At 44.1% G+C, this 20,539-nt stretch overlaps 1 protein-coding gene across 1 annotated transcript in view; it reads left to right on the forward strand.

Annotated features, from left to right (window-relative positions):
* The first annotated feature begins 4,812 nt into the window (after positions 1-4,812).
* Positions 4,813-20,539, forward strand: part of LOC137436654 (ryanodine receptor 2) — a 344,268-nt gene continuing 328,541 nt past the window's right edge. The window contains exons 1-5 of the mRNA XM_078786637.1: positions 4,813-5,068; positions 9,706-9,825; positions 10,184-10,288; positions 19,410-19,484; positions 19,573-19,651. Of these exons, the coding sequence (XP_078642763.1) occupies positions 5,021-5,068; positions 9,706-9,825; positions 10,184-10,288; positions 19,410-19,484; positions 19,573-19,651 (427 nt within the window). The 5' untranslated portion in view covers positions 4,813-5,020. The remainder of the gene's footprint in view (positions 5,069-9,705; positions 9,826-10,183; positions 10,289-19,409; positions 19,485-19,572; positions 19,652-20,539) is intronic.

Here is a 20,539-nt window from a genome sequence, read left to right on the forward strand (position 1 = left end):
TCGCCAGCACCCTCACTCCTTGGCACGCACTTTTTCCTCACACACCCCAGAGTCGGACTTTCTTGCACACCTCCTCTTTCGCACACCAGACCTGTCGCACACTTCACCAACGGCCTCTCACGAACACCCGGGTCTATCTCGACCCCCAAACTCCTTAAATCCCCTGGCGCATCATACGCACGACCATATTGGTCACCACTTACACCGGGTCCTCTTCCTCTTCGCTTCTCCTCCATCACCTGCGAATCCCTCATCCGGTTAATGAGCACATCATCACGATTCGAACACAGACTTTGGACCAATTCTTTTATCTCCTCTTTTATCTCTTTCTTATCCCCTCTCCGTCGCTTCTTAATTTCGCTCATCCCTTCTTCCACTTCTTCTAATTTCTGCTTCACCTCTTTTATTCCCCGGTACGTCTCCTCAAGCTCATCCTCTAAGGCTACCTTGACCGTTTCCAGGTGCGTCCTCACCTGCCGGTCCTTCGTCTCCATTACCTCTACCACCTCGTCCAACCTCGCTGTCAGTCCCTCACGTACCATCTGACATTCCCTCTTTGTCGCTATTAAGTCGTTTTTTATGTCATTTTGTGTCGCTTTTAAACCTCCTAATACCGCAGTGTTCCTTTGAACCTGCTCCGTTAGTCCTTTTTGTCCCTCCGTCAGCTGTTCCACCTCCTGCGTCAGGTCCTCTATGCCCCCTTGTAACTTTACAGTCCCCTTTCTCACCTCCTTCTCCATGTGCTCCTTACAGTGCCTCACCTCCTCGCGCACTCCTCCGACCTCCTCACTCACTCCTCTTCTGATCTCCTCTCCCATCACTTGCATCTCCTGCCCAGATGCCACCCTCATCTGCTCCATTTCCTCCCTGTGAGCATCCAGTTTGGTTTCTACCCCCATTCTGACCCCCTCTATCTGCTGCCCCATTTGTTTAACTTCCCTTTCCGCTTGGTTCCTCATGTCCCTCAATTTGCCTTCCATACTATTTTCTAACCCCTCTAACCCCTGTTGCATCCCTTCCATTTGATTCTCTTGAGCGGCCATTCTGTTTTCTACCCCCATTAACCCATTTCTCACCTCTTTTATCCCGTTGTCTAACCCCTCAAAATTATTGTCTAACTTCCCAAATTTCTTGTCTAACTCCTCAAAATTATTGTCTAACTTCCCAAATTTCTTGTCTAACTCCTCAAAATTATTGTCTAACTTCCCAAATTTCTTGTCTAATCCCTTAAAATTATTGTCTAACCCCTCACCGGTACCCCTCGCTTCGTCCCTCATTACCCCCATTTGGTTTCCCATTACCCCCAATTGCTCACTCTGAGCATCCATCCGGTTCCCCATTACCCCCATTTGGCCCTCCATTCGCTCACCCTGAGCCCTCATTCCCACAATTTGGTCTCCCATTCGTTCCATAAGGGCCCTCATTTGCAGGAGGAAAAGGTTCGAATCCACCAGGGGCGCTGCCACGGTCGCGGGCGTGGACGCCGTGGCCACCTCGTGCGCGACAACGCTATTTTGTGACCCTGCCGCCCTCACTGCTTCGCTCTCCTCGCGTCCCTCAATTTGGTCCTGGACCGACCCTGCCTCACTCTCCCCTACCGGACCCCAGCTGTCTTGATCCGCCATAGCGCGACTTTCAAAATTCGGGTTTTTATTTTCGTAAAACAAATTCAAATTTCGCCGTTATAATTTCGAGCGCGGGAAACGCGCTCCGGATCGAATTCTACCTCCCCAACACCAATTGTTACCCTAGTGGTACAATTGGTGTTCCAAAATTTGGGCCTTATAAATTTAGTCCCAGGTCCGAATTCCACTCCTCGACACCAATTGTTACAGACGCGGTGGTGGATGTTGGTTTACCGAGCGGTTTGGTATGACCGCGCCTGCACGTTTACCCGATTATACTCGAACGTTGACTAAGTCGCGCTATGCTAAATCAATGATGGAAAAGACACAACGGCTGGATTGAAATGACACGACACCAAGGGTTCAGTTCTCAAGACCTCCGGAGGAGGTTATATTAGGGCGGAAGGTCAGATTACAATGACAAGAGGGACAGCATAGAAAGGCAGGCACTTAGACACACGCTTATATTAACCCCGACAGACGACAGATAAACGGGACAAAAACTGACTCACACGGGGATTGATGGCAAGGAAAGCGGGTAGTCGATGGCTCAAGGTGCACTCTTGGCTCAAGGACAGAATCGACCCGGTCCGGTCCAATGAGGCGGGGAGGTCGCTCTCAGCGCTGGAAGGTCGCGACTTGTCTTCTTCAGTCGGGGGCGCATCTCTCCACATCCGGTAAGTCGCTGCGTATATCCGGCGGGGAGTGACACGCCCTCGGCTCGTTAGCTCCGCCCCAGATGGAATCGGCCCGTTGCTTCTCATTGGGTGCGTGCGGGGGGGTTACCGGCTCCGCCCTTGACGAGGGGCTGACAGGGAGCCCCTTCGTGGTAACCCCGTCGGAGCGCATGGGTAATGGCGGCTAACCGAGCCGGAGTGAGGACGCACACTCCCCGCACGCCGCGCCGCGCCCCTCTGTTGTTGTAGTTGTTGTTGTAGTTGTTGTTGTAGTTGTTGTTGTAGTTGTTGTGGGGAAGATGGGAGGAGGTAAGGGGAGGTCCTAAACTCACTACTGGTGCCATACAATCACATTCTGGTGCAACGAAGAGTCAGAATTAATGGAAACGAGTCCTTAACTGACATAGACTAAGAATAACTAGCAAGATGTCCGAAAGTTGTCTACGTGAGATGCGGTGGACCTGGGCACGACATTTAATGGGGGAAAAAGGGAAGGTCGGTTCTACAGAGTGTTATTTACAGGCAATGGGACTAGGGAATGGGGGATTGGGGATAGTTGGGGAGTATTGGGGAAATAGGGGAATATTTACAAGCGGATATGGAGGCCAAATGCCATATTCGCAACAATAGATATATATATATATATATATATATATATATATATATATATATATATATATATATACACACAAACAGGGTGAGTCATAAGTAGCGCCCGATTTCTGTTTATATATATATCTCGGATCTTATATATATATATATATATATATATATATATATACACTCTCGGATCCATTTCTGTCAGTTGATTGTTTGTTTGCCATTTGTATTACAGTGTACAAGAAGGTAGAAATAAATGAATGACATGTTTATCTAACCATTTATTCGGGCGAAAATTATTACGGAAGTAATACTGAGCATTAAAATAATTTAAACTTTATTAAAAGCCTGGCGTTTTGAGAGCAAACTGGCTCTCTTTCTGAGAGGCATTGAAAGTGGTGTGGTGGTGACACTGTTAAGAAACGTGAAAACGTCATCATCGACAACATAGACAGATATGCTCCCTACTGAGATTCCCAAGTCCCCAGAATCGTTGTTACAGTCAAGTCAAGTTCCTGTTGCTCGGCAACAAATCCGGTGAGTTGTGTCAAAGCGATCGCCACAGTCACCTGTTTCAAAACACTTTGCCGGATCCTCGCATCCAACGCCGTGTTACCATACAGGTTGGGGTCCCTAAATCGAGCGATTGCCATGCCGATAGACGTCACGTGCCTTGATCTAATTAGGCTGAGCAAACCTGAAGGCCCATGATGCGATCTGGTACTTGGGCTAAGTGATGTAGGGACCACGACCAAGTCACCTTTAACAGGATTTATAAAGCCACTTCCATGGATGTGTGTTATATAATATAACGAGTCATTACAGATGGAAGTAGAACGGCATTCTGTGGAGCGCATACCTCCGCCAGAGTGAGCAGTGTACGTTTTGTATCCCTCCGATAGGCCGGATCTGGATTCGGACCTGAACCAAAATCGAATCAGCTTGTTCTTGTCACCTAACCAACTCATCCACCTAGTTTTGTCATAACTCGTCCACGACTTTTTGAAATGTCATTCTATATATCATTTTTGGTCCTATCTCTCAATGGTGAAGAATCAATTAAATAATTCTCGGATCCAGATCTTCACCAAAATCTAGACAATTCTTCCTCGTCACATACCCAACCTGTCCACCAAGTTTCGTCCGAATCCGTTTACAACTTTTTGAGATATCCTGTTCACAGACAGACAGACAAACAAACAGGGCTGAAAACATAACCTGCGATTCTCACCTAAAGTGGCGTAGGTAATTTATCTGATGTTCTTCCTGTGGGGAAATTATTTGTGTATCCTGTGGGATTGTATCTTAAGACAGTGGAGGTATTTGCTTCAAAAGTCTGGGTGAAGAAACAAAAAGGGTCAGTCAGGTTGGACTAATAGTTCGCTTCATGAGCCTCGACCTTGTATTTTAAATAATGAAATGCAAACAAAACAATTATGGAATTATTACACACAGGATACACAAATTATTACAAAATATGAAGTGTCATTCAAAGTTTTCTCGATTTGCTACACATTAACCAACCATGACAAACGTTTACACATCCCACCCCAAATTCTGACATTGGCACAAACCCAGTATGTTCTGTGTTCAATGATTTAAATGAAATAAATAACTATTGATTGGTTCCATACACACAGCTCTGTCGTCTTTCCCAATGACAGTTTCTATTCGATTCATTCAAAGGACTATGTGGTTCTCGACCGCACTAGAGGATTTCCTTGGCTTTAGTGAAAAGAATCACAAACTTGACCTCGTGAAGTCACATGGAGGACATGAATTTAAACTCGGATCTATGAAAACTCGTTCACGATAACATGACCCCCAGACCAGTGTTTCACACTCCCATCTACCCTATCCGACCTGCCAGTTTTAGATCATAACCACCCCCACTGCTCCTCCCCATCCCCACTGCATACTAAATACTGCCTTGCTTTTCCCCCCCCATTGCTCTGTCGTCCACCAGGCCTTTTTGGAAGCTTCCCTTCCACCTACGGTTTACCGTGTGGGATCGGCAGTGGCCCGTTTGCAGCCACTGGCCCCACCAAGGTGGACCTGACGCAGGGTTGGGGTTGAGGTGCTACCTGGGTGCAGGAGTGTAAACGACGAGGATCCAACATGGCAGAAGCTGGAGAAGGGGAAGACGAGATTCAGTTCTTGAGGACGGTAAGAGGATACCAGATGAAGTTGCTAGAGGTCTAACTTGTTCTAAATCAGTTTGAAGTCTGTCTCATTTCAAAATTTGTCTTCAATGTCGGAGAACTCATTCTCACCCATGGGAATGGGTTCAGTGCAGGCACGTTGGGATTTTGTGTTTGCTCGCTATTCTCTTTATGTCCGTGTTTTCATTTGTAAATGAGTGGATTGATGGATGCCTGGTTTTTCAAGAAAGCAGGAACAAGACGTTGACGGATGGAGATCTCGTTAAACACATATACTCCTGTAGGTTGACCCAATGCCGGTCATCAGAACGCACCACCTGGAGTTCATACAGAGGCAGATGACTGGTGGAAATTCAACTCCAAGGACTTCAATTCACTCCTGCTTGAATTTCCAAATAACGTCCACATCCATTTTCCATTTTCTCTGCTTTCGTCCATTTTCTGTCTTCATCTAGTGAAGGAAAACACCATTGCACCACGGGACCCGATTGCAAAGCGAACTCGATATTTCGTTTGGAACATTGGCCTCCTTGCCATCGTCCCTGGATCTTTCTCCCGTGATGCGCAGTTCTATCTTGAGCGACGGTTCTTGCGTGCTGGCCGCTTTCGCCACCTGTTCTTGCCCATAACGCTCTAGCTTTATTTTCGACTGACAAGCCGGGCGGCTAGTATTACAGGCATCGCTGAACCAGAACCTTGCCAGCGTTGCCGATGCTCGGACACTAAAAGCTATTTGCTACAGCCAAGTAAGACCAGGAAGGTGCCAGGTTCAAGCACGAATCGGTGAATAAGTGTGTGGTGTCCAGGATAGACAGGTTATGGATATGGAAAGATTATTTTGTTCTGTTCTACAGGAGCATCTTGGTAATGAGTGTTTGGCTTTACTAGCAACGGTACCCGCCCTACGGGCGGGGCTTCAATTGGGAGGCCCAAATGAAAAGGAAAAATATCAGAAATTGAAGGCTTTTTTTAATTTTAAACGATTTATATAAACATCCGTTAAATCGTATCACACGCAAATCATCAAAATCTAAACAGTATTTGAAGAATTTCAATAAAAGCCACATCACTGTTCATATCGGTAAATATTATTCCATCGTGTTTGGCAAAACTGGAAAATTTGGAAATTTGGAAAATTGGAAAAACAATATAACCTATTTTACTCCAGGACGTCCCACGATTATCCACCCAAAATTTCGTTGCGATCGGTTCAGCCGTTTTTGCGGTACCTGGGAACAGACGGACAGACAGACAGGCTGCTCTCTCCTCTGGGCTGGTGGTCAGGCCTCACACCTAGCTCGGCGTCAGCCTGTAGAAACCAAGGTTTGTAGAATCATTGGTATCTCTCCTGATGAAGTTGTATCTCCCCGTGATGTCTCCGAGTTGTTAAGGTTAGACTTCTGAGGGCCTTTCACTCTCTCACCGCAGGCAGATTGGTGGTCTTTATGTCTTCTACCGACTCCACTCCATGCTCTCTCTGTCTGTGCTCTGTCCCCCAAATATCCCTGCAGGACGCACAAGATTTGTCAGCAACCCTCTTATGGTTAAACTGCCAAAATCAAGACTCTCCGCTCACCTTCAGTCTTTCATTCCTCTTTTTCCCCACGTCTGGAACAAACTCCCTCACTCTCTTCAATCCCACTACTCCCTCCAAGTCTTCAAAACAGCTGTTCACCACCATCTCTTATCTTCCCCCATCCAAAACCTTGATCTTTTCTACCCCCGTTAATCCAACCTAAATCCACCTCCTTTGAATTCCGATTTCTTTCCTGAAAGTCCTTGTAGTGTCCATCTTCTTTATCCCATGTACTCCACCCCAGCCCTCTCTTTTCCGCAGATCTTCCGATGTCCCTGTTTCCTCCTGTTGTTCTGTTTCCCTCTCTCATCCCCTCTTGTCTCCCACTGTCTTTATTATATGTTCTATGTGTTAGCTCTTACATGAGCCTCGACTGAGTATACAGAAAAAAGTCTAAATGTTCATAGATTGTCAGTCGCATGGAGTCACAGAAGTCCTTTGCTGAAGTGCCATGCCTGGCGAGAGAGATACAACCACCAAGCCAATTAGCATTTGTGCATATTGAAATCACCACATTTGAGGAAGAGAGAGTTTGGACATATAAATAGTACAAATGGAACAGTAGAGAGAGAGGGGCGGGGGCAGGAGGGGACACCAACTGTGGATTTGAAGGACATGATGGAATGAAGACTTGGCAAAACAATTGGTGTAGGGAGGTATGAGGGGCAGAAATGATGCATGGGGTGGACAAGATGGATAAAGAAGGAAACTCGCAGGAATGGAAAATCTGGAAATTTAGAAGGAAGAAGCTTGGAGTTTGGTAGAGTGGGGGAGATGGAGGAGGGGAGTGGCATTAACGAAGTAGAAAAGATCATGGTTTTGGATTTGGGGATGATCTAGGATGGTGGTGAATTATTGGAGTCTCCCTTTATGAGTCTGAAATACAGGGTGTGTTGCCTTCATATCACAGGCAGGTAAGTGTTCTCTCTGTTTCCTAACACCTGTTCTTCAACATTGCCCCCTATGCACACATTTTTCCAGTAACCTCCTCTTGGTTAAACTTTCCAAATCCAGGCTGACTGCCCTCCTCAATTCCTTTATTTCTCGCTTCTCCCATCTATGGAACCACCTTCCAGAAGCTGTGCTACCCCCACTCTACCCTCCAGGCGAGAAAGTAAACGGTGAACTGCCATCTCTTGTCATCCACAATTATGAACCATGATCTTTGTTTATCCGCACTGACCTTTCCTAACTCAACCAACTTAGTTGCTAGTTTTGGAATTAAAATATAGAGATATTTGAGTTTAAAGGAGAATGAGGAAATCTAACAGGTGTCTTTCTGTCCGTCCGCCCCAAAACAGCTCCCTCAGTTTTGGGCTAGCCCCGCCAAACTTTCTGTGGAACGTTTTGGGATCCCAGCGGGTGTCCTAAGGTTGTTGGGAAGTTTCATAAATTCCTCAATACAATCATGATTTTGAGTTTCCACCTGAACGACGCCGCTTTTATCCATCCTAAGGTGGCGTGAGGGTTTCCACCCATGACATTCACGGATTCGGCATTTGTAGTTTCGCCATTGACCGCGTGTGGAAACATTCAGCTGCAGTAAGTGTTTTGCCCAAGTCATTCACGAACCGGCTGTCCATGCCTGCCGTCCGACTGAAGGTGGCACAGGAATGTGGAATTTATTTGTTCCTGGTTTAGCATTTGCTGTTTCCGCATTGTCCGTTTGCTATCGGCATCGCACCTTTGCGTAGCACGGCTACCTCGCTCGTGATGTGATCAAATGCTCGCCGGCAGATCCGTCTGTAATGGTTTTCATGTTAGAACGGTGGAAGATAGCAAGCTTTGTCGCCGATCGGAATGAAAGGCTGCGGCGCTTATTCAGTTTCACCATTTACCGTGTGTGGAAACGGCCATTTTGTTTTTGATCGTGTCGCCGATCGGAACGGCCATTTACATCGACCATTTCTGCATTATCCATGTACGGTATAGACTTTTCCATCGACATCACGCCAAGTTCACTAAGAGGCCTTTTACTATTTTCTGTAATAACCCATTTCCTTCATTCTTGAAATACTGACTTTTTTCTTTCCTGGAAGTTCCAGCAGTGTCCATGTGTTATATTCAATAACCTCCACCTTTCACTTACATTCAACCAACCCCCTCCACCTACCCCCTCCCCCTCCCTTCCCCCTCCACCCTATCCCCACCCTCTTCCCACCCCCACCCCCCCCCACCCCCTTCCCACCCCCCACCCCCTTCCCACCCCACCCCCTTCCCACCCCCCACCCCCTTCACCCTCCCAACCCTTCCCACCCACCAAACCCTTCCCACCCCCACCCCCTTCCCATCCCCCCCCACCCCCTTCCCACCCCCTACCCCCTTACCACCCTCCCCCTTCCCACCCACCTCACACCCCCCACCCACTTACCACCTCCACCCACTTCCTATCACCCCCCACCCCCACCCTCTTCCCCCCGCCCCCCTTCCCCCCCCCACACCCCACCCCGCCTTCCCACTCCCACCCCCTTCCCACTCCCACCTTTTTTTTTTTTTTTTTTTAAACATTTTGTGCTCCCACCTGTGTGTAGCCCAGCTACCTTGCCAGTATATAATACTGGATAACATTATGAGGATTAATATGATCCGGAATATGGAATTACATTGTGTTGTGCCAGGTTAGTGCCAGTACGTTCATCAGAAGCATTTTTGCATTAACACTCATTTTGGGTAGCTGGCCCGATGGTAGTTTACCAGAATGACATCACCCTATTAAATGATGACCAGTAGGCAATGCCTGTCGTTTACCATGTATCTTTGGCCACGAGATAGTCAGTGTTGTTCAGTTTCGAAGGAAAATGTCTGCAATGACAGCAATTTTGGCCTGAAGCCAGGCAGATGGAATTTAGCGAGAATGACGACGTGCCAACGTTTCCGACCGATTGCCAGTGTGCGCTCGGTATTACTGGTTATCACTTATCTGATCCCGGAGTGCTGAAATGACGTGTATAAAAACATTCCGGTAAAACTTCCGTAAGCATTCAAAGGCTGCCACATGCTACACCTGTTTCACAAAATGGTGTTCCCTACATGTTCACCCATAAATTTGTCTGCACTCTGTATAGGACGATGAGGTGGTGCTACAATGTACAGCTGCCAAACTCAAGGATCCCATCAAGGTTTGCCTTGCGGCCGAGGGGTTTGGAAACCGCCTTTGCTTCTTGGAATCGACCTCGAACTCTCGGGTGAGGAGCATGTTGATTATTCGGCATAATTCGAGAAGGAAGCGTATGGCAAAAAATAATTATGTTATGTTTCTTAAAAAGTTTTAAGTAATCTTAACTCATCCCATGCATCAATCAGATAGTAAATGTAACATGCATGTCGTCAGGTGTAACGAGCCCCTCTGAATGCTTCAATCATGCAGTAGTTTTCATTTTGGTTTCCTCCAATTTGAGTTCCATTTCTCAATGATGTCACTTTCCCAGACAGCTACCTGTTTGAGTTTGTTGAGATGTCTACTTCTGTTTCAGGTAATAGTGTGTGTGTGTGTGTGTGTGTGTGTGTGTGTGTGTGTGTGTGTGTGTGTTTGTGTGTTTGTAGAATGTGCCACCAGACCTATCCATCTGCATCTTTGTTCTTGAGCAGTCTCTCTCGGTGCGTGCTCTGCAAGAGATGCTCTCCAGCAATGAGGAAATGGAAGAAGGGGTAAGTGTCGGAGTTAGGATTGAAGGTCTTATTTGATTCGTTCATTGCGGCTCATCTGGAATTAAAACTATTGCTAAGACTGTCGCTGTGTTTGTTTTCTAAACTACCATGGTGCAAAATTAGACTGATAATAAACTTAGGTGAATGAAATGAATGAATGATCGTTTTAAGGCCATTTTCCCCGCTAGAGCGGGGGTTGGTGGACAAATGAAATTGTGCTTTGTCAGTTTTCTCGTTCAAATCTTCTAGTCATGAATGATGACGTAATGGTTAGAGCATCCGCTCTGAGTCTGTGACATCAACGGTTGAACTCGACCCTGACAAAGTCATACCAAATATACTTTAAAAATAGTACGTGCTGCTTGACTCTGCATTTACAAAAGCATTGAGCATGGACAAACAACAATAGGTTAGCAATACTACCAGCACAGGCTTGATGGGCCTAAATTGTCTTCCACTGTGTTGAAGATTCCTGTAATTGCGAACTCATATTATATTATACTAGCAACGGTACCCGCCCTATGGGCGGGGCTTCAATTGGGAGGCCCAAAGAAAAGGAAAAATATCAGAAATTGAAGGCTTTTTTATTTTAAACGATTTATATAAACATCCGTTAAATCATCTCACACGCAAATCATCAAAATCTAAACAGTATTTGTAGAATTTCAATAAAAGCCACATCACTGTTCATATCGGTAAATATTATTCCATTGTGTTTGGAAAAACTGGAAAATTGGAAAAATTGGAAAATTGTTTTTAAAAATTGGAAAAACAATATAGCCTATTTTACCCCAGGGTGTTTGGGAAAATTGGAAAAATTGGAAAATTGTAAAATTGGGAAAAAATTGGAAAAACAATATAGCCTATTTTACTCCAGGGTGTTTGGAAAAATTGGAAAATTGTAAAATTGGGGAAAAATTGGAAAAACAATATCGCCTATTTTACTCCAGGGGGTTTGGGAAAATTGGAAAAATTGGAAAATTGTAAAATTGGGGAAAAATTGGAAAAACAATATAGCCTATTTTACTCCAGGGGGTCCCAGGATTACCCACCCAAAATATCGTTGCGATCGGTTCAGCCGTTTTTGCGGTACCTGGGAACAGACGGACAGACGGACATTCGGTGAATTATAGTAAGATTTACTGGTTGTTTTTAAGGTTTGTCCTACCAGAACAGGCTGGGCCCAAGAGGCCTGAACATTGCATTGACAAGCTAATATGTCAGGATTATATTACCTTTAGCATGTGATTATGTGAACCATGTGGACCATGCGCCATCAGCAGCCACCACCTATTGATTTCCCCTTCATTAGCAAACTCTTGTAAGCATGACAAATGAAAATTGCCTCCCATAGACGAGCGATGGTTATCTCTGTTCTCGGGTCATAATTGTCTGTTTGGGCCTATAATCTTATGATTTATCGGTTATTCACGTTTTCTACCCCTTGGATTTCTCACGCTGCACCGACACCATGAGGCTTGTGCAGCCAAGAGAAGAAAAAGGAACTACTGTATTTGTGTAAAATGATCCAATGATTAGAGGTTGTGGTAACGCATATCTGTTGTAGGTGCGGTGGTCTATTTCAGTGGTGGCCTTGTGTTGAAGACTCTGATGCACTATCTCATTGGTTGTGGTTTCAGATCCATCATGGAGGCAGTATTAAGGCTTTTTATTCCAAGTTTTTGAAAACTGAGCAAATCTCAGGTGTACTACCCTGTTCCGAGCGGATTGCTGGTACAAAAAAACCAAGCAGGCTCATTAATGACCTTGAAGGAGGGGATAATCTACCAGGCTACACGTGATGACGGCCTACAATTTGTGCTTTATTCAATGCCCTCAGGGCAATCTTTGTTGGGCACTAAAATGCTACCGAAGAAAAAAGCAGCACGACCTAAAATCCTCTGAATCAAATGGGAGTAAAAACTACAAAAAAAACCACAACTTGTTCCTCACAGAGAAATTGCTATTTTTTGTGTACATTAATATGTAATGACAGGAGTAGGTTAACAAGATTATACTCTGAGCCGACAAACTGGTAAGTTGACCTGCACGACAGGTAATCCAATTTGGCTTTAGTATCAATTGAACAAATTGTCTTTATGGAAATGACAGATTTTTGACCCTAGAAGATAGTTTAGCATTCCGTGATGTGTCCATTCATTTTCTGTTCATTTGTATCTGATGTCTTTGCCCACTTCATCACAGCTAAGTGGTATGGAGAAATGGGTAGGTGTACGTGTGTGTGTGTGTCTGTGTGTATGTCTGTCTCTGTGTGTGTCTACCACACAGTAATTTAGTACAGAGTTGTGTATTTGTCTTCTATTCCTACTGACCTTCTACCTACTGATCATATCACCAACTCTCAAAGAATGGCAGAATTATACAACAAACGGGCAAGTGTGTCAATAATGTATTCTGCCAATATATATATTTTATTTATCGATGATATTTAAACTTTTAAGATCTAGGAATATAATGTCAGGAAAAAAAAATCCTCAAATACATTCATGGTGATTGGCTTGGGGAGTGTTCGGGTGTTTTCGATTATAGAGGGGTGGGAGAGGGGTGGGAGAGGGGTGGAATAGAATGGAATAATCTAGATTATAGAGGGTGGAGAGGGGTGGAATAGAATGGAATAATCCAGATTATTGAGGATGGAGAGGGGTGGAATAGAATGGAATAATCCAGATTATAGAGGGTGGAGAGGGGTGGAATAGAATGGAATAATCCAGATTATTGAGGATGGAGAGGGGTGGAATAGAATGGAATAATCCAGATTATTGAGGATGGAGAGGGGTGGAATAGAATGGAATAATCCAGATTATAGCATGGTGGAGAGGGGTGGAACAGAATGGAATATTCCAGATTTCCTTACACTGAAGCAATAGACCATAAATAGCTATCATGTAAGACCTCATATTTCAGTGATCTAGGATTATAGGGAGTAGGATACCATGTGTGGGACAAGGAGATCTGGAGGCAGTGGACACATCAACATGGTATTTGCTGTTTAAACCTGTGATTTCTACGTCACGAGCTCTGTGTTCAGATGGGAACACCAAACGAGCCACCCCAACTCTATTATAAAGGTACAAGCCCATTCCTTCGTTTGTGATTGGACCTGCAATAACTACTTTGAGTGGCAATAACTGGCATGATAGTCTAGAGGTACGCAAACTCCCACCTGAGCCTAGACTGCATTTAAATCTACGTCTAGATATAAACTCTTATTTTGGTGTTTCACAAACAGGGCAAGACATCAATCAATGTGTCTGTGCCGTCCCTTGGATGGACGTTAAGCTGAGTCTTCTGTTTCATACCATTAGTTGGTGGACGTTAAATATCCCACAGTGTCCTTCATGAAGAGCAGGCGAATTTATCACCGGCACTCTGAACAAATTAGATATTCCTACTCTAACTTACTCAGTCGAACGCCAGCCTGTTTATGAAAGACTTGGGGCAAAAAATTTCCTCAGCCGATCCCATGAGGTGGAAATTATTGTAGTCATCATCAAATGGAAGCTGATGCTCGAAAACATTGCTCATTAAATATTGCAGAGACAATCTATATACGTATGCAAAGTAGCAAGTTTTTTTTTTTAATTCCTTCCCTTCCCCTTTCCTACCGTTATTCCTAATCATTATTCCCAATCCATGGAGCAACACAACATATAGTTGTATAATAATGCCCTTAAAGTGGCAAGGAGCTGAGAAGTGCAAAAGTAAACCTTCATTCATCAATGTACTCTCGAGTGACATGTCTTCAAGACATGAACAGTCGAACGTAGATAATGACGGTGATGCCACAGACATTTACAGATTGCACTTCTTTAGATATATACAGTGCATTCAGAAAGTATTCAGACCCCTTCACTTTTTTCACATTTTGTTATGTTGCAGCCTTATGCTGAAATCGTTTAAATTCATTTTTTCCCTCATCAATCGACACTCAATACCCCATAATGACAAAGAGAAAACAGGATTTTAGAAAGTTTTGCAAATTTATTTTAAAAAAAAAACTGAAATATCACATTGACATAAGTATTCAGACCCTTTGCTATGACACTTGAAATTTAGCTCAGGTGCCTCCCATTTCTCTTGATCATCTTTGAGATGTTTCTACACCTTGATTGGAGTCCACCTGTGGTAAATTCAATTGATTGGACATCATTTGGAAAGGCACACACCTGTCTATATGAGGTCTCACAGCTGACAATGCATATCAGAGCAAAAACCAAGCCATGAGATCGAAGGAACTGCCTGCAGAGCTCAGAGACAGGATTGTGTCGAGGCACAGATCTGGGGAAGCCGACAAAAAAATCTCTGCTGCATTGAAGGTTCCCAAGAGCACAGTGGCCTCCATAATTCTTAAATGGAAGAAGTTTGGAACAACCAGGACTCTTCCGAGAGCTGGCCGCCCGGCCAAACTGAGCAATCGGGGGAGAAGGGCCTTGGTGAGAGAGGTGACCAAGAACCCGATGGTCACTCTGGCTGAGCTCCAGAGATCCTGGGTGGAGATGGGAGAAACTTCCAGAAGGACAACCATCACAGCAACACCCCACCGATCTGGGCTTTATGGCAGAGTGGCCAGACGGAAGCCAAACAGTTCAATCTTGGTTTCATCAGACCACAGAATCTTGTTTCTCACAGTCTGAGAGTCCTTAAGGTGCTTTTTTGCAAATTCCAAGCGGGCTTTCATGTGTCTTTCACTGAGGAGAGGCTTCCGTCTGTGCTCTTCCATCTGTGTTTCCGTCTGTGCCACTGTGCTCTTGGGAACCTTCAATGCAGCAGAGATTTTTTGTAGGCTTCCCCAGATCTGTGCCTCGACACAATCCTGTCTCTGAGCTCTGCAGGCAGTTCCTTCGACCTCATGGCTTGGTTTTTGCTCTGATATGCATTGTCAGCTGTAAGACCTCATATAGACAGGTGTGTGCCTTTCCAAATCATGTCCAATCAATTGAATTTACCACAGCTGGACTCCAATCAAGGTGTAGAAACATCTCAAAGATGATCAAGAGAAATGGGAGGCACCTGAGCTAAATTTCAAGTGTCATAGCAAAGGGTCTGAATACTTATGTCAATGTGATATTTCAGTTTTTTATTTTTTAATAAATTTGCAAAACTTTCTAAAATCCTGTTTTCTCTTTGTCATTATGGGGTATTGAGTGTAGATTGATGAGGGAAAAAATGAATTTAAACGATTTCAGCATAAGGCTGCAACATAACAAAATGTGAAAAAAGTGAAGGGGTCTGAATACTTTCTGAATGCACTGTACAAAGGACGTATAAAAGGTACCAACGGTGGATAGTTGTACTTCATATGACTTACTATTCAAATATTTTTTCAGATAGGTACAGTGCCTTCAGAAATTATTCACACCCCTTTACCTTTCACATGTTGTTGTGTTACAGCCTCAATTTAAAATATGGATTAAATTGAGATTTATTTTGTCATTGATCTTCGCATCATACCCCATAATGTCAAAGTGGAATTTCTTTTGTAGAATTTTTAAACAAAATAATTAAGAATGAGATGCAGAAATATCTAATTTACATAAATATTCAACCCCCTGAGTCAAAACATCGTGGAAGTGCCTTTGGCAGTGATTACAGCTTTGAGTCTTCTTGGGTATGTCTGTATCTGCTTTACACATCTGGATTTGGGGAGTTCCTCCCATTCTTCCTTACAGATTTGCTTAAACTCTGTCAAGTTGGATGTGAAGTGTCGGTGAACAGCAATATTCAAGTCTTTCCACAGATTCTCAATTGGATATAAGTTTGGGCTTTGGCTGGGCCAATCAAAGGACTTTCACATTCTTGTTCTGAAGCCATTCCAGTGTTGCTTTGGCTGTGTGCCTGGGGTCATTGTCCTGTTGGAGCGTAAATCTTCCCCGCAGTATAAGGTATTTTGCACTCTGAAGCAGGTTCTCCTCAAGGATTTGCCTATATTTGGCTCCATTCATTGTTCCCTCTATCCTTACAAGTCTCCAAGTCCCTGTCATTGAAAAGCATCCCCATAGCATGATGCTGCCACCATCATTATTCCCGGTAGGGAAGGTGTTAGATGGGTGATGAGCTGTGCTCGGTCTCCGCCAGACGTAGCGCTTTGCATTCAGGCCAAAGAGTTCAATTTTTGTCTCATAACACCACATAATCTTTCGCCTCATTCTCTGAATCCGTCACATGCCTTTTCACCCCTCAGCCCAATGGGCTAAGGGGTATTGTCGTCACGGGCGGGCGTCTGGGCGTCCGTCAACTTTTGGTTTCCGTCAATTTCAAGCAGAACGGCTTGTCCGATTAAATCAATTTGTGCAGTGTGTGTTGGGGTTGAGTAGAGTAAGGTTCCTTTCAAAAATGGGCGCGCTGTGATTTTCAATATGGACGCCACGGTAGCCATCTTGAAATTGGTTTCCGTCAATTTCGAGCAGAACGGCTTGACCGATTAAATCCATTTTTCCAGTGTGTTTTGGGGTTGAGTAGAGGAAGGTGCCTTTCGAAAATGGGCGCGCTACGATTTTCAATATGGCCGCTATGGCAGCCATCTTGAAATTGGTTTCCGTCAATTTCGAGCAGCACTGTTTGTCCGATTAAATCCATTTCTGCAGTGTGTGTTGAGGTTGAGTTGAGGAAGGTTCATGGGTGCGCTGCGATTTTCAATATGGCCGCCACGGCAGCCATCTTGAAATTGGTTTCCGTCAATTTTGAGTAGAATGACTTGTCCGATTAAATCCATTTTTGCAGTGTGTGTTGGGGTTGAGTAGAGGAAGGTTCCTTTCGAAAATGGGCACGCTGCGATTTTCAATATGGCCGCCACGGCAGCCATCTTGAAATTGGTTTCCGTCAATTTCAAGTAGAACGGCTTGTCTGATTAAATCCATTTTTGCAGTGTGTGTTGGGGTTGAGTAGAGGAAGGTTCATGGCCGTGAAATGGGTTCATGGGTTCATGGGCGAAAATTTCATCACTTGCAGTTCCTACTCGGTATACAACTTCGCTTCAAATAACAAATTATCATCAATGCTTCCTTTCACCATGCATGGGCTGAGGGGTTACGCCCGCTTTGCGGTGCTATTTATTGCAAACTCCAAGCATGCTGTCATGTGCCTTTTTCTCAGGAGTGGCTTCCGTCTGACCATTCTTCCATAAAGCCTAGATTTGTGCAGTGCTGCGGAGACTGTTGTCCTTCCAGCAGGTTCTCCCTTCTCTGCCAAGGAACTCTGTAGTTCTGTCAGAGTGGTCATTTGGTTCTTGGTCACTTCCCTGACTTCCTTCTTGCCCGGAAGCTCAGTTTGGTCAGACGGCCCGCTCTAGGAAGAGTCTGGATAGTTCCATATTCTTCCCATTTCCTAATGATGGAGCTCACTGTGCTTTTGGGAATTTTCAACACTCTCAAAATTGTTTTATACCCTTCCCCAGATCTATGCGTCCTCACAATTCTATCCCAGAGTTCTACGGATAGTTCCTTGGACTTCATGGTAGAGTTTCTGCCCTGACTTGCACTGTCAACTGTGGGACCTTGGATAGAAAGGTGTGTTTCTTTCTAAACCATGTCCAATCGATTGAATTGGCCACAGGTGGACTCCAAATAAGTTGTAGAGACATCCCAAGGATGATCAAAGGAAATTGGATGCACTTGAGCTCAATTTGGATTGTCATAGCAAAGGGTTGAATACTTATTGACTCAAGCCATTTCAGATTTTCGTTTTTAATTGTTTTGTAGAAATTTCTAAAAATACAATTCTACTTTGACATTATGGGGTGTAGATCAGTATAGATCAGTGACAAAAAAAAAAAAAACTCAATTGAATCCATTTTAAATTCTGGTTGTAACACAATAAAATGTGAAAAAAGTCGAGGGATGTGAATATTTTCTGAATGCTCTGTAGTTTGATTTGTCGATAGCTAATACATGTTGGATTGGGATTTGATTCTGAATCCAGCCTGCCAGTTGTATCATTACCGAGACACAGCTGTGCACATTTGGGCAATAATTTGTAAGTTATTCGGGGTTCTGGCAATAGCTCGCGTACTCTTTCCGAAGGACAACACGGATCTCTAACATCCACCAACTAATCCCTGCAGACGGGACAGCCGGCTTAACATCCATCTGAGGGACGGTTTACACATTGATGCCTCGCCCTGCCTATGAAACACCAAATGACAGTTTATAGCTGGGTTTGGATGGTAGTTTATAACTTGTTCGAGATTCTAACTCAGGCTCGGCAGCCTAGAGGGGGGTGTGCACACCTATGAGCTATTCTGCCAGCTTCAGTGGATTTATATAAGGACTCTGGATTTTCCTCCTAAAATTAACCAATTTAAACCTTAAAGTTAACTTCATTCAAAAAGATCAATGAAGGAATGTTGCTTAAATGAGAATGAATGATAGAAATTGAAGTTCATAGGAAAGTACTATTTATGTGCTCTTTTCTCCGATTGCAAACTTTTGATCCTTCACTCCTCCTACCATGATTATTCTATCCTGTGTGTACCCTTTCTGCAATCATTCTTATACCCTGTTTGTACTAACACAAGCTAGGACTTGGCCTCCAGTCCCACACACAGCCACCGAAAGGAGGGCCCTGAACTGGCCTTGTAGCTTCTCTGGAGACGAAGAAAGCATTTTTACTTTATTTATTTGATTCAACAGGCTAAAATTGATTGAGGATCAATTTGATATTATGAACATGTGTAATTTTTATGCAATTATAAATGTTTCACAACCAAAATGTCATTCCTTCCTTGTCCCTTACATTATGTCCTTCCATCTCAAAGTGTGGCTTGGCCCAAAATACTCCAGGGTAGGACACATGGCTGAGTGTGATGTTGGAGGCTGATCTGTCCTACTTCCCTTGAAGTGATATCTGAGCATAATTCATTTATTGGAGGTTGAATTTCAGATGGTGGGGTTCAGTATTTCCCTCAGGTTGAGGTGATTTGGTTTCCTTTTACCATTTCCAACTTTTCAATCTGATCTTGTTCCAAATTTCAAAGCTACCATTCATTTATTATTTTATCCCATTGGCTTAGCAAGATATACCACTTCATGAATTTGTCTTCAGAAGTGTTTACTACATTATGGATATCTGCCTGCCTGGTGCCCCCAACCCCACATCACCACAGACATCCCAGGGTGGAGGCCATCGAACTTTGCTATATGGACACGCAATTTTACTGCGACACTCCTTCAGTGCAATGGTGAGAGATTGTCTAATTCGTATTATGTAAATGGAGTCTAATTTGTATTATTTAAATGGTACCTAACTTCTATACATTGTCTGTACAGTACCTGGTCTGCCTTTCCACATCTCGATCCTCAACCGACAAGTTGGCTTTTGATGTGGGTCTTCAAGTAGATGCTTCAGGTACAAAACTGTACCACAATATGTCATTATTTTAAACCTGTGAATGTGGATCTTTGATAAATTTACAAATTCCAAAAGTTTTATGCTTCAGGTAGTGGTCACCATGAAAGCCTAGCAGTAAGCTGGCTTGTGTTGATGAATGTTAAATATGTCATTGTATTTTTTTTTCATTTTTTCATTTCATTTTCATTTTAGTCCTGGTGTTGGCTTAGCGGTTAGGGTGCCGGCTTGGGATCCTAGGATCCTGGGTTCGAATCCCGGTCGATCGCTGAATTAACACCAGGGGGGTTGACTCAGCCTGTCATCCTTCCGAGGTCGGCAAATTGAGTACCAGCTTGCTGGGATGAATGATCCCGGTGTGTGCCCCTGTTTAGAATAGGTACACCGTATCCCTGCGCATCGTAAGAGGCGACCAAGGGTTGGCGTCAGGAAGGGCATCCGGCCATAAAACATTGCCTCAAACAGGGAACCATGATTGTCATGGGGCCCGCAAGGCTAACACCCGCTCTAGCGGGGAAAATGGCCTTAAAACGATCATTCATTCATTCATTTTTTTTCATTTTCATATATAATTTCAAGCTTGTATGCGGTTGAATTCCAAGCTCCATTTATGGGTTTACTGTGGTGGTTTATTATGGTTGTGAACATTAAATTTTGCAATAATTGTAGATTCCTTAGACCAGTTTTTTTTGGCTCATTTGTGATTTTGTGCAATTAAGAGCCAGAAAACGATATTAAATAATGTGAGTTCCCTTGCAAGGTACTTCAACACAGGAGGAGGCCATTTGGGTCAGAGTTGGACATTGCCAACTTATAGTTGTTTGTTCATGTGCTATCCTCGAGCGTCAAGCAAGGAAGCAGCATGTACCATTTTCAAAGTGTTTGGTA

The sequence above is a fragment of the Myxine glutinosa genome, chromosome 11, assembly GCF_964187855.1.
Source record: "Myxine glutinosa chromosome 11, kmMyxGlut1.1, whole genome shotgun sequence".
In the NCBI taxonomy this organism is placed as follows: domain Eukaryota; kingdom Metazoa; phylum Chordata; class Myxini; order Myxiniformes; family Myxinidae; genus Myxine; species Myxine glutinosa.